This window comes from Zeugodacus cucurbitae, chromosome 2 (assembly GCF_028554725.1).
Source record: "Zeugodacus cucurbitae isolate PBARC_wt_2022May chromosome 2, idZeuCucr1.2, whole genome shotgun sequence".
Classification (NCBI taxonomy): Eukaryota; Metazoa; Arthropoda; class Insecta; order Diptera; family Tephritidae; genus Zeugodacus; species Zeugodacus cucurbitae.
In genome coordinates this window covers 45,650,184-45,674,098 of record NC_071667.1, presented here as the reverse complement: position 1 = coordinate 45,674,098, position 23,915 = coordinate 45,650,184, and the positions used below count along the sequence as shown (strand labels likewise).

General features: G+C 35.0%; 2 protein-coding genes across 9 annotated transcripts; one reads left to right on the top strand and one right to left on the bottom strand.

The window, feature by feature from the left end:
• The first annotated feature begins 2,639 nt into the window (after nt 1–2,639).
• Nucleotides 2,640–9,387, top strand: LOC105212418 (uncharacterized). Its single transcript, XM_011184369.3, has 6 exons — nt 2,640–3,166; nt 3,227–3,373; nt 3,424–3,662; nt 3,826–4,110; nt 4,167–5,178; nt 6,408–9,387. Exons 1-6 carry the CDS (start codon nt 2,981–2,983, stop codon nt 8,676–8,678), a joined length of 4,140 nt encoding a protein of 1,379 aa, XP_011182671.2. The 5' UTR covers nt 2,640–2,980; the 3' UTR covers nt 8,679–9,387.
• Nucleotides 9,388–11,494: 2,107 nt separating this feature from the next.
• LOC105212422 (actin nucleation-promoting factor WASL) lies at nt 11,495–21,139 on the bottom strand. 8 transcript variants are annotated; one of them, XM_029040237.2, is made up of 9 exons: nt 20,417–21,139; nt 19,959–20,325; nt 15,276–15,503; nt 14,796–14,895; nt 14,181–14,722; nt 13,918–14,115; nt 13,686–13,859; nt 13,314–13,616; nt 11,495–13,188 (listed from the first exon to the last, which is right to left on the bottom strand). In XM_029040237.2, the coding sequence occupies exons 2-8, from the start codon at nt 20,088–20,090 to the stop codon at nt 13,353–13,355; spliced, it is 1,638 nt and encodes a 545-aa protein (XP_028896070.2). In that variant the 5' UTR covers nt 20,091–20,325; nt 20,417–21,139; the 3' UTR covers nt 11,495–13,188; nt 13,314–13,352. The 8 variants fall into 8 exon arrangements, with proteins under 8 accessions (XP_028896070.2, XP_011182676.2, XP_054082111.1 ...); XM_011184374.3 differs by having other exon boundaries at nt 11,495–13,616; XM_054226136.1 differs by having other exon boundaries at nt 11,495–13,616; nt 19,959–20,152; nt 20,599–21,139.
• Nucleotides 21,140–23,915: the final 2,776 nt, after the last annotated feature.

Below are 23,915 nucleotides of genomic sequence, written 5' to 3'. Positions count from 1 at the left end.
GCAACAAAGGCATGGGCTACTGAACAGCTGACAGTCAAAATGACTAGCTATCACTAAGAATGCCGCAGAAATAACTGATGTAATAGTTCCTTTATTGTACGATAATTTTTTTTTGTGATTTTGAATTATTATTAACTTTTATTTAAATGGAGTTAATAAGTGTATATTATTTAAGAAATGGTGGCTATTTGTACCAAAGTAATATTCTTTCTTTAGCAGTGTTAAATACCATTTACGTAAATACATATCTGGGTACAAATTTTCTCTTAAACTTTTGGGATTTTATTTAGGTGTTTATTTGTTTATAAAATATAAATAAATATATGTGTTACTAAAATATTTGCAGAAAACTAAGTTAAATTCTTGTTTATGTTGACTTATAATATCTACAACTTTGAATTATTATTATATTTCGTTGTTTTTATATTTATATGTTTATTGTTTATCTTAAAATATATATTTATAAATGTATGTGTTGGCATAGTATTGGTTAAGAAGTTTCTATAAAGCATAAATTGCAAATCAATAAATACCCAAGAAATCGAATAAAAATCTCTTAATTTATGTGTTCCTCCAGTGGCACCACCGCCAAATGTTATAAAAAAGGCGGACTTGACAGCTCTCTCTCGAAAGAAAGAGTTTCGTATTGTAACGGATTTCCAAAATCTGTTGTTAACGCTGAAACTCTACCCTGAGTTCGATCACTGGATTGTCAAATCAAAGTCACACATTAATGGCTATACACTAATATTTATTTCTAATTCTTTATAACTTAACACTTTAGTACTCAATACTCTACTTTACAACTCTAACTTATAACGTGTTTACACTTTGCTCGACAACTCTCTCCTTAGAATTGTCCTCACTCGACAACTCTCTAATCAGAACTGTGTCTATTCTAGTTTGTTCTGGTACCATTTTCGTTACACTGTCCTCCACTTTAGTCTGATCGTCCCAATTAGACACTCTTCCAGAACTAAAAGCTTAGATTTTCTCCATAAATTTTAAATCAATCAGTAACCAAAAAATATTCTCGCAGTCGTCTACGTCGTTGTTTCCTGGATAGCAGGCCGATAAGCCAGGGACATGGACATATGGACTTCTTCTGTATCTGTGGTGGTACCTATCCACCAGCTTTCTAAAATGCTCTTCCAAATTTCGAATTAATCCTTCGACCATGATATCGGATTGTGAATGTAATGCAGAAGTGTTTTCCGGACACATAGCTTCTGGCACATTCCCAAATTGGTGATGCATACATCCACCATCTCGTCAGTCTATTTACCATGAATTGGGCACTCTTCTGTCCTGACCATCAAAACATTCCTGTTTCCTGATTTACTGGGTAATCTACAACCATGGTTGATAAGTTAGTGTATTGAGTACTAAAGTGTTAAGTTAGAAGGAATTAGAAATAAAGATTAGTGTATAACCATTATGGTGGGATTTTTATTTGACAATCCAGTGATCGAACTCAGGGTAGAGTTTCAGCGTAAACGACAGATTTTGGAAATCCATTACAATATTGATAAAATTTGTTGCAGTTTGTCAGTTAAAAAATATTTTTTTGGTTTGAAATTTGTTTACTTTCGAATTTCAAAATTTGAATTATTGAATAAATGTAATGGTTAATTTTCGTTACAGTGTGAAAATTTGGAAAGTTTGTTCGATTAGCTTGTCTATAGCACTTAGCCAATCGATGGCAGCTATTGTACAATAACATTAATTAAGCACTAACCTTGACTTCAACTCTTTGTTTTGGCTTTATTGTTTTGTACTACCGTGCAATTTGTCAGATTTTCTTTCATTGTTTGCTTGGCTCGACTGTTTGGGGGTCTTTATTGCGTCACTTAACAGGAAATTAAAACCCTACAAAGCTAACTGTAAACGAATGGCGTAATCTTGTATTCTATTGTGACGGATTTCCAAAATCTGTCGTTTACTCTATAACTCTACCCTGAGTTCGATCACTGGATTGTCAAATAAAAGTCACACTTTAATGGCTATACACTAATATTTATTTCTAATTCCTTATAACTTAACACTTTAGTACTCAATACTCTACTTTACAACTCTAACTTATAACTTGTTTACACTTTGCTCGACAATTCTCTCTCCTTACAATTGTCCTCACTCGACAACTCTTTTATCAGAACTGTGCCCTTATATAGTCGATTGTAAGCGATACATCGTCACTCGAACATTCAGGCAACTACGAATATCGATTTCTAGATATATCTGGCAAGTTATCGATTTCTAGTTTGTTTGTTAGTTTGGCACCAGACCATTTTCGTTACACTATCATTCTTGATTTGCTGCTTAGACCGTTTTCACACAGGCAATTTTTGTCGCGGCAATTCTTAGTTTTATAGGAGAGGGGGCGACCAAGGGAAGCGAGAGAGAGAGAAATTCTCGTCTCTTCGTCGCCCCCTCTCCTATAAAACTAAGAATTGCCGCGACAAAAATTGCCTGTGTGAAAACGGTCATAAGAGGAAGACCTTTTTTTGTTTTTTTTTTTTTCATGTAAAAAATGGAACACTGCACTTAAGCGGGGATCACTATAAGTGACTTCTCATCCGTCATTCCTTCATTCTGTGTATTTCCTAAACTGTTAAAAAACTATTTATCAAATATTTTGTGTTAATACTTGGTATTTTTGCATTCAATTACTGTCGGATACCCTGAGTTTGTTGTCTAACTCTTCTTCTTTTAATCAATAGTTCACAATTGTTTTGACAATTTGCGAGTCTAATTTTTTGTGTGCGGTGATACAAATTAATTGGAAATGTCTTAATACAATTGATTTTTTGGTCCAATCGTTGTTTTATTGTTAAGCAATATTTGATTAGTAAATAATTTTACTAAATATAATAACGAATTTATTGATTATAAAATTGTTGGCTACATTAGTCCTTTATGTTTGGTAGACCTGAGAGCTATTTTTTTAACAACGTCTTGACAAAACACGGCTTGTGTGAGAATGTCGTTTGCATTTAAGATAGATAAAGCATTGAAGGCCAATTTGTATAAAATATGTCGCCTTTGTGGAATTGATAGAGATGATAAATACGACATATTGGATGCGGATACGGATAACCAGGAGCCGGTAGATTGTGACGAAGAATTGAAACTACACCAAAAAATTATACAATGCATTGGAATAACAGTAAAAGATATTTATAAATAATAACATTTCACAAAATTAGTTTAAAAATTGCTATTTTAGGTTTGCAAGGAGGATAAAATGCCTCAAAGTGCTTGTGGACTTTGCGTGGATAAAATCAATGATTTTTATGAGTTTCGTGAAATGTGTTATGCTACAGATGTACAGACTAGGAAATTGCTCGGATTGAAAGTTGGAGTACAGAAAAAGGTAAAAACTTAATAGTTAAAACATATATTTTTAATGTATTTACGGTTTAGATCGTGGATGTCAAACCATGTATTGAGATAAAAGAGGAAGTTGGTGTAAAACGTGGACGTAAACGCAAATCAGATGAGATTATTGCAAAGGTTGACTCCTCAACTGATATAAAGCGGGAAACTGTTCCAATAATGCTGGGAAATAAAAAGCAACGTTTGAACGAGCTACCACCAGATACGAAAAAGAAAGGCAAATTTGGGAGAATAGCTGACAAAGCTTTAAAGCCCAAAGAGGAAATGTAATTAAGTATAATAAACATTCTTTAGTATAAATGATATATAAACATTAAAGAAAGTATATTGTTAATGAAAAAATTAAAAATATTTTGTAAAATTTCCAATTTCGAAAACAACCTAATTACAATATAATTTTATGATAATAATATTTTAAAATATTTGTAGAAAAGAAGAACCCATGGATATGGAGAAACCGTCAACAACGAATACCAAATATCGACATGTTTGCAACATATGTGATCAAGGGTTTGTTAGCAGATTAAAATTAGATCAACATATTGCGGCAATACATACGCCTAACATCCCACGATATATTTGCACGGCTTGCAATGAAACTATAAAAAAAACCAATGACATTAAAAGTCATCAGTTATGGCATAAGTTAAGTAAAACGCCTTATATATGCGGACATTGTGGCCAATCACTGATCAGTTCCTACGCGTATTCTAGGTATGTAGGTATTTACAAAAAAAAAAAAAATAAAAATTAATACTTTTTCTAAACAGACATCTTCGAGACCACACTGTGGAAATACCTCAAAATTTATGGGTGCTCGATCGTGAATGCCCTCAATGTCATCAAACTTTCCTCACAAACTTTCTTTACAATACACATCCATGCGCTGTGCGGACTAAAAAGTGTGCAGGTTGTAATCGTCAGTTACGTAATGAGGTTGAGTACCTGCGTCATGCAGCACATTGTGCTAAAGTTTATTTGAATTACTCAAAACATATACCAGTTGCTGCCCTCGCTGCAGAATCAACAATTTGTATTAAAAATGAAAACGAAGTAGAGGCAGCTGCTGCCGAAGCCTTCGTTCGCAATGCTGGCATATCGTTGGACATGACACCAATCGTATCTTTAACTCGAATTTCCACCCCTGAAATAATAGCAGCTAGCCATGGCACTACCACAACAGAATATTCCAATGATAGTACTGGAATACTACTTGACGATGCAAAAATGTCAGGAAAAAAGGGCAGTAAAAAAGGAGTCTCTCGTAAAGATCTTAAAAGAGTGGATAATTTATTAAAATCTACATTAGATGTTCTGGTTAGCATTAAACATGAGCCAGAGGTACATGTAGAAATTGATTCTGAAACACCAGCGCCGTCCGATGAAACTGCCAAAACAGGCGAGGAGTCTGCAGTGACGAGCGATGTTGGTTTTATTAATGGTGATAATTTTCATCATGGAGATGATGATGATGATGATGATGGTAATAACAAAATTGATGACGAGAGTCAAGCAGCTAGTGGACATACAACGGATGTAGCAATCAAACTTGAACCAGTTGAAGATGGTTTTGTTCACAACGATTTACAAATTAAGCAAGAAGCAAATGACATTTACAATGAGAATCCATCTCCAACCACAAAAATGCCAGTATTAAAATTGAAAATCAAGAAAGAGCATGGCACATTAAATTCATCAATTGTAGAAGAACAAAATGTTCGAGTCGAAAAGAAAAAGAAGAAGAAAAAACGAAAAGATGCGATCAGAAGTAAGGATAAATTTGTAAGTATTTTCAAAGATTTAAACAAAAACGAAACATGTATGTTTGTAAATGGCGTAGAAACCGTTTAGCTGGTTATAGCCGAATCGCGCCCCATTTCTCTCTTTCGCTCGCAATTCGGCGCCAGTTGGAAATCCCACCTGGTCTTTCGAACGGCGTGGAAGCCTGCCTCTGTTGGACGTGAGTGATAAGCGATTTGTATAGTTTGATTTGGTTCGTCGAGAGAGGACTTTGCTCTTCAATTGACTGCCAATAGTGACGTGGGAGACAAGACGCGAATGCGCTGACTGTTTATTTGATGACAGGAGATATTTCGTCATGTCCTCATTGACCTCCAGACCCATTCGCTTCGCGAGCTTCGAAAGCAGTTTTAAAATCGACGAAAAGGTGGTGTGTGTCGAGCCTCTTCTCACGGGTCTTCTCCAAGATTTGGCGCATGGTGGATATCTCGTCAATTGTGGATTTTCCAAGTCTAAGGCCACACTTATAAGGTGGGTCTTTCACATAGTACGCTCGATAGAACCTTATAGGCGATATTTAAGGTTTCCCTTTTTATGGATTGGGCAGACAGACACTGAGATTTCAATCGTTAGGCATGCTTTCTTCCGAACATATTCTGCAAAGAAGCTGATTTATGCACCTTATCAGTTCTTCGCCGCCGTATTTGTTGTTGTTCAGGCGGGTAATTGCTATTCGAATTTCTTCATGGTCAGGTAATGGAACATCTGGTCCATCGTCATCAATTAGGGAATCGGGTTCACCATCTCCTTGTGTTGTACTTTCACTGCCATTCAGCAGGTCGGAGAAGTGTTCCCTCCATAATCCCAGTATATCCTGGACATCGGTGATCAGATTACCACCTTCGCTCTTCATTTTTTCATAAAATGTTCAAGCATCACCCCTGTTGACCAGTTTCTCAAGCTCTTCATACTCACGCATTTCGGTGTCTTTCTTTTATTTTGTCTGCAATGCGTCTAGCTTCCCTTCTCAGCTCTCGGTATCTATCCCATCCCGCACATGTTGCGTGGTAGGCAGTCTGATTTCATCGGTAACTCAGCTGGAACTGTATCTCAAAGTTTCACAGTTACCTTATACCGAGATGCTGACGAGTGCTCTCAGAGAGCAGGATATACCGACATGTTGACGAGTGCTCTCAGAAAGCAGGAGTGCAAGTCGAGTAGGAAATTTCTTTACGAAACATAAATTGCTATAATGACTTATTTTCTTTCAGTTGGATGAAAATGAAGTTTTGCCTGTGGATGGGTCTCTGCACGAAAATTCTGAAGGGGCAGGGGATAGTCTCACAAACCAAATATTTTTGAGGCCTATCAAACAGGAGCAACTGGGCGAAACTGATGAAGAATATGAGGGTAATAAACTCGAAAGTAATGAATCGGTACATACAGAAACTACCGTCATGACTACAATACCAATACCGCAATTCCAAATAACTGCGATTTCGAGTGGTGTCGAATTCGCATCGTCTACCGAAGGGGAGGCTAATGATGAACCCAGTGAAGCAGCGACAACAACACGCACTGCTCATGTTCAAGAAGAAGATGAGGATATCAAACCGAACAAAGCTGAATTAGATCGTTTATTTGAAATTACTAATGTTAGTTGCGGTGTGCAGATGGATCAAGAACCAGAAAGTGAAATTGATAAAGAAGCCGACTGTAACACAGAAAATTCAAACCCTAAGGTTCCAGTTACAAGTATGGCACAACGAAAATCTCCCAAAACAATACATAAAGTTGTTAGGCATAAATTTTCAGAACAAAAAGTTGTGACGCAAAGCCGGTCGGCTAGGGCTTTCAAGTCAACATCAGGAGTTAGTAAGACAATAGTAAATACCAACAGTGGTATTGCTGAATCTAATTTGGGAAACGTTCACCAAATTCAAATTAAACCTGAACCAGTTGATCGTGGTTATGAGGATATATTCAATGCTTATGAGTCAGCTACAAATTCTTCTGCAGCAGAGACATTACAATCTTCCATGAGAGAGATTGCTGAGCAGGATTATATAAATAAAATTGATTTTGCAACTATACAAATCAAACAAGAAAAAGACATTGAAGTGTCCGACGTCGAAATGACAAATACACATATCGTGGGAAATGCTGTACTCAACGGTAAGCGTTCGAACGGTGGAGAATCTCAATATTGTGAAAACGATGAAGACTCTGATAGTGTAGATAATGAAGAAACCGATGATGATGAGGATGACGATGACAATGATGACGATTGGGTAGGCATTAAGAAAGTAGTAGAAGAGAAACGTGAGTACCGTGAACTCGAGATGCCACCGCTGTTATCAACAGAAGTGCAAGAGTCAAATGAAAATGTACACGTTTCTCAAAGTACGTTTCCTACGCGTAACTTAAAAGTATCACTTATCGAAATTGCTGATGATTTCTCATCAGTGGGGCACGCGTTGGAAAGTGGGAACGTCGAACAAAACACATCGGAGTGCGTCTTAAATAACACTACTTCATTAAATGAACCTATCACAAGTGCATTACTAGTACCTCCTTTAATGATAACAGGCATTTACAGCCAAAGCGACGGTGGGGTACCAGTTAAGTCCCCCCAAACAAATGTTGCAGTTACGCCCCATAGTGAAATAGAGTGTGCGCATGGTGAGAATGAGCCTATCGTTGAAATGCCAACTTTAAAAATTACAAGTGTCATAGCTGGCTGTTCGAATAGCTTTGTTGATCTTCCACAAGATTATAACCAATTAATCGAGAAAACCCCACCCCAATTTGCTGGGCAACTATCGAAGGTTGATGATGTGAGTGAACACAGGGATTCTATAAATGAAGTCACAGGTACGTACCCAGAAGCTCGTACGATGAGCTTTGAGGTAAATCAGAACAAAGATGGTCTTCTTGATGCTCAGCCATTTTCTGATGTTCGAACGGAAACCGAAGGTTCGTCACAAACGATATTACATACCAACATAGCTTCTAATTCTGCGCAGAACCATCCTGCAGAACTGTTGGGTGAGAGCTTGGTTGAAGAAGAACAGAATTTTCTTAATCAAGAAGTTGTCGAAGCACAAGCAATACAACGATTAATACATGATTCCGATCAACCTATTCCACTGATTGCGCCAGCACAAAACGTTGAAGAGGCCGAAAATCTTATGAACGAAAGCGTGGCGGAGGCGCAACTGCAGCAGCGACAAGAACCACAAGCTGAGTTTCACACAGGAGGTAACATGTCCTTGCTGACAAGTGTTCAAGAATGCTGTGACAGCGCCAGTGGCAGTGTTGAAGGATGTAGTCAAATTGGAAGGCTCAATCACACCTTCCTGCTGGATGAGACTAACATTAATGAAATCGCCGAAAATAACAATAATGCAAATATTGAGCGTGAATTACAAGATGAGGCAACAACTACTGCGAGCTCAAACACAGTTAACTCCATCGATAGTGACACTGATAGGCGAAGCAACACAGATATCAGAGATACGCAAACAACTGATATAACATGAAAGCAAAAATAAATTAGGTACGATGCTACATTTTAACAAAATATATATAATAAATATTATAGAGTCGGAAGTTCAATTAGAATTATGCTATTATTGATATTTATTATTTGTGGGCTTTAAAGCGTTTAAAGCAACCGATGTTCGCTAATTATCCAGTAAGTAAATGGTATAATTAGGTATATTTTTGCTTTTATTTTACATAATATGTACATTAACTTGAGCATAAAACGTATATTAGATTTCTTTCAAAGTGTAAACAGAAAATATTTAATATTTGTCAGAGGATCCATACCTTTTTTAGTATAGCTATCACTTATTCATTATTAAATTTGGAAAGAGAGTGATGCCTAAATTATTTATACAAATTATTTACGAGACAGTTGTGTAATCATGAGCGCAACCACCTCTACTAGAGTAAAGCTTTCTTATTATTAATATTTTTGTTTTGATTGATACTTGTATACTTGCACACCCATACACATTAATGTATTAATAAAATGTATATTAAAATAATTTTCTAGCATATAGCAATGCCATATTGCCAATTTGTAAATTACGTATATGTATATGTGAATGGAAAAAGCATTATAAGTACATTATTTTTTGTAAGCAAAACGTATCAAAAATATTAATAATTACATAAAATAGATTACTAATAAATTCGTAATATACCAACATTAACAATTCCAGCAATATTTATTTTTGGATTCTGTAAAAATTGAAAATAAATATGGAGAATTTAGTATTCCCTTTTCTCGCCGTGAGATGGAAGTTCAACAAAGAGTCTTGTTTATTACCAATGCCGTAATATGAACTAGAATAAACTCGTTGTATTTGTAGGGGTAATCTAGATTACCGTTATTCGGAGGGTAAGATAAATTAATTGTCATCAAGGTCATCCAACGGAAGGTCCGGTATACGAGTTGTATCGGCGGTGGGTTTTACAATACATACAAAGAAATGGTTCGTGTCATTTATTTCTTTCGGGGTTCTAACCGTGTGTGGGTCCATGAGCTGTAGCAAATAAACTCGTTGTTGTAACGATTATCTATCCCTGCCGCAAAGGAAAGCATATATCTAGTTTCAGTCGAGGTCATCTAACGGGAGGCCCAGGAAACATGCTGTTTCGACGGGGTTGGACCGAAGGGAAATGTGTGTTCGATGAGTAGGAGTTTAACCTGCTACAATATCCAGATCGAAGTTGCGCAAAGGTCACCCTGGTTTGACGCGGCAACTCGAGCTCTTCGTCTGCTAATGGTGGTGGTTTGGTTCCAAGGACGTCATTCACTGGAAGGGAGTCAAGGAAGGTGTTAATAGCTCCACTGTGAATGGCGTTTAGAGCGTGTCTAAAACTGTCTGCGTCCGCAGTCTGGTCGGTGTATTGTTCAAGTTCGTCGACGTGTTGTAGGAGTGACCTCTTGATGCATCTGGGGGCGGATCTGCTTCCAGCAAGTGAATACATGGTTGATTTCTACGAAAACACCCTAGTAGAAACGCTCTTTAATAGGCAGCATAATGGCTTCATTGTGCAAATGTGCTTCTGGTGACATCAAGAGTCATCCTGTAGCTGTCCGGAGTGCCGTGTTTTGACACGATTGTATCTTCCTCTGCTGCGTGCCACTGCATCCAAGCGACCATACCAATGCTGCGTAATTTACGACCGACCGGCCGATAGCCTTGTAAGTGGCAAGCGTCCTTTCCCCAAGTGCTGACGGCTAGCGACTTGAGGATTTTGTTGCGGCTCTGTTCTTTAGTGATTATCGCGGTCATGTGTGGAGTGCAGACTGTCAAATGTGACACCCAAAATCTTGGGATTATTCAGTCGATATTGGTGTGCCATATTAAGATTTAGTCTGTACTCCTTCGTCCAGTTGGTAAAGAGGGTCGCCGTGGATTTAGCGGGTGCGAGTGCTAAGCTCCTGGCAGAGGAGAAGCGAGAAAGTTCGAGGAGGTAGCTGTTCAGTTTCGAACACATGTCATCGATGCCAGTGCCCGACGTCATCATCTCAAATCAAATAAATTCATCATTATGAAATAAACTCGTCTAAAGCTTTGCTTAAGGGTACTTAGGCTTTTCTAAATGTATTTGTATTTTGTTACAACTACAAGAAAATGTAAACCTAAATTTTTTGTTTAGTTAGTTTTGGCTAATTTTATTTATGTGAATTCACAAGACCAATAGCATATTTTTTGGTAAGTTTGATAATATCGTTTTATTTATTATATTTTAACTTGGTTAGACATACATATAATTGTAATAAATATGTTTATAATCTTATAATTTTCAAATCTGAAATAATATTTCATCAACACAATGGATTTGCGGTATACTTTTCATTCAATATGTAATAGTAATAGTCTGCATTGTGAATGCTTGTCATAAACCACAAGTTGTTGGCATTTATTAAATAATATGCATACACACTTTAATTAATTTATTTGTTGTATAGCTACTAATTCTTTACATACTAATGAAATGACTAAATTTTGTTTGCATTAAATGCGGTATGTTATCTAGAAACTAAGCTTAACATATATTTGTTAATATTCATTACATATTATAACATAGATTGATTTACTTTTCTTTTTAAATCGAATTCAATTAAGTTCTGCCATTATTTAAATTTTTGTTTTTCATTTAATTATTATACATTTAGAGTTCAAAGGTTTATTTTGAAATGCAAATAAATGTATATGTACATATAAGTATGAGTGTGCATGCTTGTATATGTTTGCGTTTGTGTGAACACTAAATGTATTGCTGCTTCACTAATTAATTAGCTTTGTTTGTATCTGCATATCTGCAGGTGCATAAATTTTGTTTTTGTTATTTCTTTTTTGTTGTGTTGTATACCGGGTGCATCATTATAGCTAGTATAATAATTTTTGCTTTATATTTGTTAATATCACTTAAGGTATATTAATATTAGTTCAGTTATATTCTGGTCAGTTTTAATGAAGTTCACAATTCCTTTGCTGATATTGATTGAAAAATAATTACAAATAAAAATATAAATATTTAAAATGTGTTAAAATTACAAAATATAAATATCTTATTTTTTAATTGTGTAAATAGGCACGTTTTAAAATTTTCAAAAGTTAGTTAATCGGAATTTAGAATTACGGCAAATGTCATTTAAACTTATAAACTATTTTTTTTTTATTTGAAATCTTCGAAGACGCTGATTAATTAACTTCTCAACTGTTTTGACTTTACTTCATATTTTAATTAACTTGTACATTTTATACACACGTTAATAACTTTTAAAAATCTATGAACAATCTTTTGGCACACCAACAACTTATGTACATATATGTATTTTATAAAAATATGTAGTATTTGAAATAAAAATTTTAAATGTCAATAATTTCTTTGTTTTTACAAATAATCAAATATCAAATAACTCCGATGAACTTCTGAACCGTCACAATAAGTCATCATAAAAAGCGGCAGAAAACAGTATTAAACCAAATTATTTTTGATTGGTCATTCACTCAAAGCTGTGCTTTCGGATATGTCAACTTTTAGAAGCATAACGAAACCAAGCAATGCAGTCAAACATATATATGTATATCATAATAATTGAAAACTGTAGTTCATGTAAAGTTGAAAATAAGAAACTTAAATGTTTTAACTAGCTGTAATGATGTTTTTAAATTTTTTCCCTTTTTCGGTTTCTTAACACTTTTTATACTGCAGAAGTACAGATTTGTATATATGTACATCTTTTTTCGGAATTAGGATGACAAATATTGAATTACCAGTTCTATGAATTCAGAGACTAAAAACTGTCTACTTTTAATGTGACCATCCTTAGCATTGTAATATATTTTTTCCAATTGTAAAATTTCTAAAAATGCGTCTCGCTAACCTACAATGCTTGCATTCACCACCACAACGGGTTTACCATTTATCAGATTCGATTACAAATTTTCTAATATTCATTTACATTTTTTATTTTTGTACAAATGTTCATAGCTTTCAAATCGACAGTGGTTTTTTGTTATGTAATACGGCTTTAACTTTGTTTCACTCCCATATGAAACATTCCCTAATTCTATCACTTGTTTTGGATATCTCTGGTACCAAAAACACTGCTTAAATAGATATATCTTTATAGTAATATTAGCTACTTAGGAGTAAGAAATTTTTATTTTCATTGAGCAGGGATATGCAATTTACATCTGTACTATGTATGTAAGTATACTGTCTGTCAATAAGTAATTAAAGATAACAGATATCTAGCAATTGTATATAAATCATTCACATAAGAAGAATATGCCTCCGCGCTATAGCAATGCCAACCATTAATGTTTATAAACCCAATGATGATTACAAGAAATTAGAATTGGAAAAATTTCTCAATTTTTATTTATGTAAGTCCAACTTAGTTCTAGTCATTTCCTTTATTGAATATACGATTTCTGTTTGCCTCACCATTTTCAAGAAACCAATAATTAAATAATAAAAATATGTAGATATACTCGTATATATGAATATTGTAGATCGCTATAACAGATATATACATAGATTAGATTAGATAGAATTTAATTAGTCAACGAAATATCAATTAAATACTTGACTTTATAATGCATTCGTTTGCATTGAATCATTGTTAACGTACAGATGCTTACATCACAACTCTGTTGCAAATAACTTATTTAATTCAGCATTTAATCCTCCCACTCATCGTCATTACCAGACGAATCGTCGTTTTCATCATCTGATGGCTGCATAACGCGTTCGCGCTCAAGCAACGCTCGTCTCAAGGCGACGGCCAGAGCATCGCTTCCAGCGGGGTCTGTGGCGTCGTCGCTATTGCGATTAGCTGGCGTACGATCATGCGATGGCTTCAATTCAAATCCGCCGCGAATTTCAGACATAAGATCGCTATGCGAATCTCCACTGCCTGTACTGAGTGCAGCCGTATCAACTTTCTGTATACATTAAAATTCAAACGGTTTTTATAATTAAAAACATAAAATGAATTTGTTATGTTTAAATACCTTTAATGTTTTGCCTTTACGTATGCTCTCCATGAGTGCATTGCGAACGTCTGGTACAACTGGCAATTGTGCTGTTGGTCGCTTTGTTTCAACCGCCGGTGAATCAGTCGTATTTGTTAATGGTGTTTCAGCAATTGCCGGTGGTGGAGGTGGTGGCGGAGGCGGTGGCGGTGGCTGTAAAAAACCAAGAATGTGGAAAATACATTTCGGATGTAATTATTATGTTACTCACTGCTGCGGCTGGTGCAGTCACTATAGGTTGAGGTGGTGCTGGTGGTGGTGGAGCAACGTTAATGGGTGGCGGTCTAGTAGGTGGCGCTGGTGCACGTGTCGCACCTGGCACTGTTGTGGGCACCGGTGGAGGTGGTTGCCTTGCCGGAGGCGGTGGTGGTGGTGCTGTTCTTTGGCTTACAGTTGAACCGTTTTGGTGCTGATTGGAAAAAAATATTTGTGATATTTTTTAAATTAGAATCATCTGATGTTTCATTAACTTACATGCTGATGACGACTTGGCACAGGTGGGGGCGCTGGGGGTGCAGTAGTCTTTGGTGATTCAACGCGCTCCGATTTCACCGATGCTAACACGTTATTGCTCTGAATGAAGTCGTAAATGAAAGCACGTGTGTCCCGATCTTTCAGCTCATTCTCGGATACACCAGCTTTCGCAAAGAAGCTTGTGAGTACTTCGTCATTCTCATTGCCCGTTATATCGAAACCCTTGTCTGCATCCCAACCCAGGTGACTGATGTGTATAAAATTTGTCGGTGTACTTATATCCGCCTTTGTAACTTTCCTCTTTTTGTCCTTGCCGGATGAACCCGAGAGACCAAAACTACTGCTGAGAAAATTCTTTGATGGTGCCACCAGGTTGGGACCGGGAGTAAGTGTAACCGAATTAATTTTTTGAGGATGGTTTCGCAATTGTACGCTGGAATCTGTTGTGGTTTGATTGATTGCAGGCGTTGGCCGCGCTGGGTCCCTATTTACTGGAGGGGGAATGTTTGGGGCCACTTGCGCTTTAGCACGATTCCGTTTTTCTACATAATATTATTAATAAAATATTTACAATAAATAATTTAAAAATAGTCGAAAACAACGAATAGCACTAACCTAATTTCTTTCTATTTCTTGTTTCAATTGTTGTATCCACAGCCCTGTAAAATGAATCGCACTCCTCCTCCGAAACAAAATTCAGACCCACGTGTCCATCCTGGTGAAAAATATCGATATTAATTACAGTGAACCTGATTATATTATAGAATGTTTTTTATAAATTGATTTATAATTTTTGTAAGATATTTTAGTACAAAAAAAAAATTAAAATTAAATGAAATTATCGGAGCATCCATAAACCCAAGTCGACGTTATTATCTTCTTTTTTAGTTAGTTAAAAGTATGTGGCATTATAGTTTGAAAGGATTTAGTTTTATAAATTTGCAGTAGGCAATATTTATTCATTAATATTTATTTACTTTTAAGAAAGACATTTTTTCAATAATGGTATATAAGTTAATAATGTAGAAAAGTATTAAAACATATAGTGGAAATATGTATGTACTTAACGTTAATTGGTTTATATATCGCACTTACCTGACCTTCGAAGGTGAGAAGAAAAGGTCGAGCTTTAATTATTTTCATAGCGTCGTACAACTCATGCTCCCAAATCTGTTCGTTTTTTATTAAACAGTAAGCGCGCAGGAAGTACGATCGTTTTGCACTATCTTTTATAAAACACACGACACCAGTATGCTTCTTCTTCCAATGCGAGTGAGCGGAACCCTCCGTTTTGTAGATCTGCACCACCGCTGTGTTCAACGTCTGAAACATAACGAAAATGACAAAATCGATTAACTCCATTGAATTTCACTTTCATTTTCTGCACAATTTTCACAAAGTAGCCAATTACAAAGTCATTAAGATGAGTTAAATAAAATACAACAATTTATTTATTTTTTTTAACGACAACCTTCGTTGGTTTGATCATTTAAAACTCTGTTTATGGGAATGCCGTATATTTTAATATTAGTTCTGCCGGTCATGCGCGTATCTTTCCCGATTGACCTTACTGATGCGTCTAAACTCTGACTATGCACTTTCATTTTCATTTGGACACTTTGGGCATTGGCTTGGTGACGCTCGATGCCCACAACGACAGCAGCACTAAAATGGTGTGGGATTAGTGTAAATAGTGAATTTGTGTGATAGACGTAATACGTGTATGTATAGGTAAATGATCGCTTGGATACATACATATACATATGTATGTACGAATGCTTTAGATGAGCGTGCGCAAAAATAGCTTATTTTGCATATGAATGCGCTTTAGTGTTGGGGCAAAAGTTGTAAAGCATCGCAGCAACATTCACTTGCAATTGACAAATAAAGAGGAACAATGAAAAGAGTGGTAGTGGTAATGCTTACTAGTCTCTTGGTGCTCTGGTCGGATTGCGCATGCGCGTTGCTATTGATCAGCGAGTATTGGCTACCGTTTTTTATTAAGATTTTGACATTGTGAGCACGTAAAAATCAAATCGGCATAACGTTTGACAATGTCAATGGAACCTCTGCGCAACAGACAACAACAACAAAAGAAAAAGCATTTTAAGCGCTGTGCATTGCGTCGAATAAGCTGAACATAAACGTGTATAAAGAGAGTTAAAGTTGAGAAACAACCCAGCGGTAAATATAATAGTATTTGTATTAATAAGTATTTATAAATACAGGATTTCTAGTAAATCGTAGAGTATGTTGTTTCTGAAATAGGAATGAACAATATTACCTCCTACGATAGTCAGCTTTACGTGATCCCTAAATAATATTACAATTATCACCAATAGATTTACATATATAGTACTGTAATATAAACGTGGAAGATTATTCCAAAAATTTTACAAAACTTTATTTATTTTCAGATTAGCGTGGACTAGTTATGCCTCAAAGTAACCATCCTGATGCTCCTCACCACACAGGCCGAAATCCTACAGGTAGCCGTATATCCGTAAAAATATGCATATAATACTATTCGGAGATGTGTACTTGTTTTAGCTATTTATGTAATGTTATAAAATATGCAACGGGTTTGTTCGGAGCCAGTGATGACAAGTGCATAACAAGTATGTGTACGAGTATTTAAGGGATAAAATGAAAATAGACTTTATTTATGTTTCATAGTCAATGAGCTTATATACTCGTATGTTGTGTGTACGTAATAAACATGTTAAACGCAACGGAAATCGTCGATAGTGAGTGATGGATTACTTACTTCAAGAAGTTCTACGCCCTCATAGGCGTCGAAATTTACTAATAAACCATACATTGTCTATTAATACGGCTGAAGAAAATTAATACGGCTTGAAATACTTGGTTTGATTGCTCTCAAATTTAATCGTCCTAATTTAAACACATAGTTATATGAGAGAAAAAATCATATAAAACACATGCATCAATACAAGGTTAACCATGCTTCTCAACTTAACTATATTGGCGAGCATTACCATAATGACTTGTTTACAAGACACTCAAAATGCCTTTTGACCCATTGATGCTGTTTGTGCTAGCTCTGCATTTGGATGCGGTGAATATAGTAGGCCAACCGGTCTATGTATGGCGCCACATTTTAACCTGCATTTTGTCAAATCAATAAATTTGTTGCTCTTTGTAATGCATTTTGTAAATGTGAACCATTGTGTGCACGTATGTATTCTGACCTTGCTTGAACATTTTGTTTTGTATTGTAGGAATGGGTACAATTGCGAAATTCAAAAATATACATATATACTATTTCTGTGTCGACAGTATGTCTAGTTATCTAAAATGGCTCTTTAAAACTCAAATGTAATGGAAGATATTTCTCTAAAATTACTATTAGGTCGCAATTTTAAGGTGTTATGGATGTATTTCCAATGAATTAGTTAGATGTGTATTGTTTTACGAATAAAATTATACTTTAAATAGATTTCAAATTTGTAATGATAATGTTTAAATTAAATCTAGTTATTGTTAATTATGTTGTTGGGAAACAGAAAACATGCCCTTAATATTTTTGAGGGGCATAAACTTCGATCCAGTTACGTAGAGCCCACTGAAGTGGGATTAATAAAACCGGCTCTACCTTTGTTTATAAGGTTAACACTTTGAGTATGTACGTTTTAATGTATTTGCACTGTATGCAGTCAAAATTCAGTAATATGTACATATATATATATACAGCCTTGGCCAAAAGTATTAGGCACCCCATTAAAATACAAGTATTCTCAAATGTGGCTAAAATTTTGTAATATTAAAAGTATTAAAAAAAAAAATTCAGCTAAAACTAAAAATTGTAATTTTTAAGAAATTCATAAAATATTTTATAATATTTTTTTTTTTAATGTTATATCACTAATTCATTGTATTTTCACTGTTTTACTAATAAAACTTCATTATTTCACTTGTTAAAACAAAAAATTCAGTAATTAGTAGGGTGCCTAACACTTTTGGCCAAGGCTGTATGTCCATATAAATATAATATATTTCTAAGCGCACGATTGATAGGTAAATAATACTATATTAATGAAATTCGTATTGTACACATCTTACATACGTATGTGACAGTTTTAAAGACATTTTTCTTATCACTATTCCAAAACTCACACTAAACAATAAGTTTGCACCTTTCTGATAAGTGTCATATACACTTGAATTATTTTCATATTGTTCATACAGGTGTATAATTATATATTCGTATGTATGCATTTACATATGAATAGAAATAGTTTATATATTATATGTATGCATATTTTACTAAAGATAAGCACTTATTGTCAAGAAACTGTTGGCGACATAATATATGAAGGCTTTCCAAAAGTAGGACATTGGTCATTAGTATAAATACCAATTAATTAGTATGAGCATCAAATAGAAAAAAATATATAAATATAATTGTAAATATTGTCGGTAAGCCAAAGCCTAACAATACACATATTCCTATTATGTACAAAACAAATTACATAACATATATATAGACAAATATAATATATATAATAAATAACTATGTGACAGTGTAAAAATGTATGAAAATCGATAAGCCATAGATTTGATTACACAGGTGATTTTTTAATGCCAATGTCGGCCATATGCAAGCTTTTTCTTTAACTAGTGTGTTGGTTGTTATTTATTTCTTCATTGTACAACTAATACACAATACTAAAATACTGACAATCATAAAAAATTTGATAAGAATATTCTGAGGAAATTGTATTATTTTATAATTTTCTTCGATAATTTCTATTATTATGATTCAGAGTGTTATTCGAATTGCTTGCCCTTTAATATTAGGATTGGGATACTAAAAAAAAAATTACAAAATAACTTGCAATTTTTAATTGTACCATATGTTTTCTGGGAATAAGTACTTATATATTACATACACATTATTTTAAAACAGAAGTTTAATTGAAACTAAATATAAATCCGTTCAAACAAAAGCAGTGACTTTTAACTGATTTTGATTGTGAAAAGTGGTAAATGGCAGTGATAAAGCATATCTTATCGCACTTCTGTAATTAAACAATTGCGTTTATACATTCATGTATGCTTATAACTTAAATGCTTTGTAGATATTGGTATTTTCTAATCTACATACTGAAATATAAATTTCATACATATATACATAATATTATCAGTGTGACTCAAAATTGGTTAAGATAACAGTTGTGATATAATAACGAACAGTTTTAGCTATTTGATGATTAATGTTTGTGTTCAACTCAAAATTATTTTATTAAATACATTAAGAAATCTATGAATACATAACTAACTTATAAAAATTATAATTTCTGCAGTAGAACTTAATACCAAAATGAAGAGTTTAAAATAAATTAAATTTAAAAATAAAAATCAAATCTGTTCTCGAGATACTTTTGATACCTCTTCCTTAACCTTTTTACATATTTAGTGTATTTGCCAGTAATTTTATCACTTTTCATTATATTATAGATTCATTGCTTTTTGTCGACTGTGATTTTCCAACCTATTTGTATTTGAGAATTGTTAATTTTTCTTTTATCTGTTTTGGTACTTTGGCTGAACGAAAATGGCAAAATCTACTTCTTCTGTCCACTACATTGTTGGAATGTTTATGAATAGTCAATGCGTTTGGGTCTCTTAAATGGTAATACAGAAAATCACATTAAGTATAAAAATGTGGTTAATTGTTATATATAATACAAAGAAATCTGGTTATATAGCTTTTAACATAAAGTGAAATCAATTGTAATTTCGATTATTTTTTACCTGACACTTTTTGCCCAGCAAACTGAAGACAACGTCATTCTCTTCCTTTGTCAATAATTCACTAGAAGCATTCATCTTTGGGCGCGTACCCGACCCCGCCTGTCCATCTTGTGGTCTCATACTAGCACTCATTTGTATATTTACTTATTTTCGATTTATTTCAAGTAAAAATAGTTTTACGTAATTGTACTTAGCTTTGAAGTTTTGATTTATGTTAATAAAAATTAAAGCTATAATGCTCTGTTTGACTTTTATCAAACATAACGCTTAATGCTTAATATCAAATTAATTTTAAGTAGTGACCAAAGTTTTAAAACAATCCATAAAAAGATCGATCTATACTTTAAAGTACTAAGTACTTGCAATACTGTAATGACATGAATGAAAGAGAAAAGTAATCAAACGTAAATTACTATAAAAGGGTAAATAGCAAAAAACCAGTCAGTTTAGTGACATACGTTTCGTCACCATCTGAAAACTTGTAAAAATTAATGTTGCTGAAGAAGCGCCACAAATAGTAGTGGAATAAGCTCTGCGGATACTGTTTCAATTGTTGAGTCACTAACAATATTAAACTACGGTCACAGTTTATAAATTTTTGTTTGCTTTGATCGCACATATGGAAATGCTCCTGTCTTACTTCAGTTCGAATTTGTTATTATTTTTGAATATTATGGCAGAATCCCTCTTTGGTTATTTGACAAGTAAATATAACAAAAATAAAGAAGTTTTTTGCATTGAATTTTACATTCATTTAACTATGTTTTTTCAGTGGGCGTGGACACGTTGTCTGTAATGATTTTGTATGCTATTTACGGTCCAAGATTGGAGATAATTTGCCACTTATAGACATAGATCGATTTTCTTTCCAGGGTTTCTTTTAGATATATTTATTAGTAAAGTCGTTTGTACAGTTCTCTATTTTGAAATTCACGTATAATATACAAGTTGTTTTTGGTTTTCACATCACAACAGATTTGTTTTCGATAAGTTTTACACATTAATAAAATATCTTTGCACCATCTAATTTATTTTATATCGTTATTTAACAAGCGATTCGCAAATAGAAGTTTTAAAATCAAAATGCAAATTAATCGTAAAATTTTGCAATAAGAAACTTTTTTTTTAGAAATTTTTCACCACCAACATTAAACGTCAAACTCTAACTGACAAACAAAGAAGGCAATATGGACAATAATGAATCGCTCACCGAAACAAATGGAATCGAACATAGAAGAAATAACACAGGCAGTTTTTATAAATAATTTTTTTTTGGCATTACTTTATTTACACAACATCTATTTGGAAATGGCGAAGAGTGTGTGAATTATAAAGAATTAGTGCGTTAAATGAAAATAAGTATTTGTTAGTTTTAGTGTATTATTAAATTTCAATAATTCAATACAGTATTATTATGTTTTGTAAACACCATTCTACTATGTTTCTATTCCATATGTCCAAGCTTTGCAGATATGCATTTAGCTATATTTGAATTTACCTTAATTGTCATCATTGCCAACATATTGATAGAAAAATATAGTTTGTTATCGGATATCAAGATTTACATTATGCTTTACTGACAACTTTTCAAATTAAATTAAATAACATATTATGTATTAAAATTATAGATTATTATTTGAATTAACAATTTAATAGTTTTATTTTATTCAGGCGACGCCATAAAAGAAAACGGAAAAAAATTAATCAAGAGTACTTTTATTATAACACTTCACTTTAGGAACACGAAACCGCTTCACTCAGTTTATATGAAGATTCCTCCTGAGACTTGATGTTCTCCTGAAATCTCCTCTGACGATTCCTACAACTTTCAGGGATTCTTCAAGGCAATCGTATTTGTTTTCACAATATTTAAATGACTTGTCCACTGCAATAAAACTAAAAAAATCAAGGTTTAAGCGAAAGTTGGAAAATCACAATTTTTCTGAACTGCAGTAACAGCCAGTTTCACAAAACAAATTAATGTGAAAAATTATCTATTTCAGTTTCACCATTTAACTTAATTTTTATTTCAATGATCTCGCTTTGCCATTTAAATATTATTTAAATATTGTCATATGTAACTATGGTTACGTTTTTCTATCTGCTGATTTCCAATATTTTTTTTCCATTTTGACAAATAAATAAAATTTTTTTTTTACATAAATATTCTTTCTAACATTCATGCCTTTTAGTTTTTTGCATGTCAATTTTGACGTAAGTACAAAGTTAAATAAAATTTAAAATTGAAATTAAATAGAACTTAATTTTCAATGAAAAAATTTCGTGAAACCGGTTGTAAGTCTATAATAATGCGTTCATTTAAGATATCTTACATACTTGGAGGATGGGATCATGTGTAGAAGTTCACGCAAGTGAGGAAAGTTTTTGATTGTCACTCACTTGGGAGTGGCCAGAAACGATTCTTCTCCACATGGTTCAAGCAGCTCACTACTTCCGGTTTTAGACCAAGTATCCTCTGGGTAGCCAACAGACATCCGTTTGAAGGCGAGCTAAAGTGAGAAGGCGAAGCCCGCTTATGCGGTTGTGCGTAGGGTTTGGGACCCACCACATAAAAACACCCCCCAATGAAAAATCTACGAAAGCCTCGGATGAGACACCCCCCTTTTGATGACGACCCCTGCAAACGTTTTAAGGATAATGATATAAGGGCATGCACCTGGAATGTCCGGACCCTTAATTGGGAAGGTGCCTCTGCCCAGCTGGTTGATGTCCTCATACGACTTAAGGCTGACATCACCGCCATCCAAGAAGTGCGATGGACGGGACAAGGACGGAAGAAGGTGGGTCCTTGTGACATCTACTACAGCGGCCATATAAAGGAGCGCAAATTTGGTGTTGGATTTGTGGTGGGAGAGAGACTCCGTCGCAGAGTCCTGGCATTCACCCCGGTGGATGAACGTCTAGCCACAATCCGCATCAAAGCGAGGTTCTTCAACATATCGCTGATTTGCGCCCACGCCCCAACGGAAGAGAAGGACGATGTGACCAAAGATGCTTTCTATGAGCGCCTAGAACGCACCTATGAGCGCTGCCCCCGCCACGATGTAAAAGTCGTGCTTGGTGATTTTAACGCCAGGGTGGGTAAAGAAGGTGTCTTTGGCACAACGGTCGGAAAATTCAGCCTCCATGACGAAACATCGCCAAACGGCCTGAGGCTGATCGACTTCGCTGGGGCCCGAAATATGGTCGTCTGTAGTACCAGATTCCAGCATAAGAAAATACATCAAGCTACTTGGCTGTCTCCTGATCGAAACACGCGGAACCAAATCGATCACGTTGTGATAGACGGAAGACATGTCTCCTGTGTTTTAGACGTGCGTACGCTCCGAGGACCAAATATAGACTCGGACCATTATCTGGTCGCAGCGAAGATACGCACCCGCCTCTGTGCAGCAAAGAATGCCCGTCAACAAACACAAGGAAGGTTCGACGTCGAAAAGCTGCAATCGCAACAGACAGCCACGAAATACTCTACTCGACTTGCACTCCTGCTCTCTGAGAGCACTCATCAGCATCTCGGTATAAGGGAACTGTGGAACGGCATCTCAAACTCACTGCGTACCGCTGCAGCCGAAACAATTGGTTTTCGGCAACGACAAAAAACAAGCTGGTACGATGAGGAGTGCCGTCTCGCAGCGGAGAGAAAACAGACTGCCTACCTCGCAACATTGCAAACGACCACAACACGTGCGGGATGGGATAGATACCGAGAGCTGAAGAGGGAAGCGAGACGCATTTGCAGACAAAAAAAGAAAGAGGCCGAAATGCGTGAGTACGAAGAGCTTGAGAAGCTGGCAGACAGAGGGAATGCTCGAAAATTTTATGAAAAAATGAAGCGACTTAACGAAGGTTTCAAGACCGGAGCATCCTCATGTAGAGACCAAGGTGGTAATCTGGTAGCCGATGTCCAGGGCATACTGGGATTATGGAGGGAAC

Excerpts from the sequence above, each read along its gene's own strand:
- LOC105212418 (XM_011184369.3), top strand. The coding sequence starts at position 2,981 with ATGTCGTTTGCATTTAAGATAGATAAAGCATTGAAGGCCAATTTGTAT. Across the intron at positions 3,167-3,226 it reads TACAATGCATTGGAATAACA|GTTTGCAAGGAGGATAAAAT; the intron begins GTAAAAGATATT and ends TTGCTATTTTAG. Across the intron at positions 4,111-4,166 it reads AGTTCCTACGCGTATTCTAG|ACATCTTCGAGACCACACTG; the intron begins GTATGTAGGTAT and ends TTTTCTAAACAG.
- LOC105212422 (XM_011184374.3), bottom strand. The coding sequence starts at position 20,090 with ATGAGTGCTAGTATGAGACCACAAGATGGACAGGCGGGGTCGGGTACG. Across the intron at positions 15,504-19,958 it reads TGCTGGGCAAAAAGTGTCAG|ACGTTGAACACAGCGGTGGT; the intron begins GTAAAAAATAAT and ends GTTATGTTTCAG. Across the intron at positions 13,860-13,917 it reads TGACTGCACCAGCCGCAGCA|CCACCGCCACCGCCTCCGCC; the intron begins GTGAGTAACATA and ends GGTTTTTTACAG.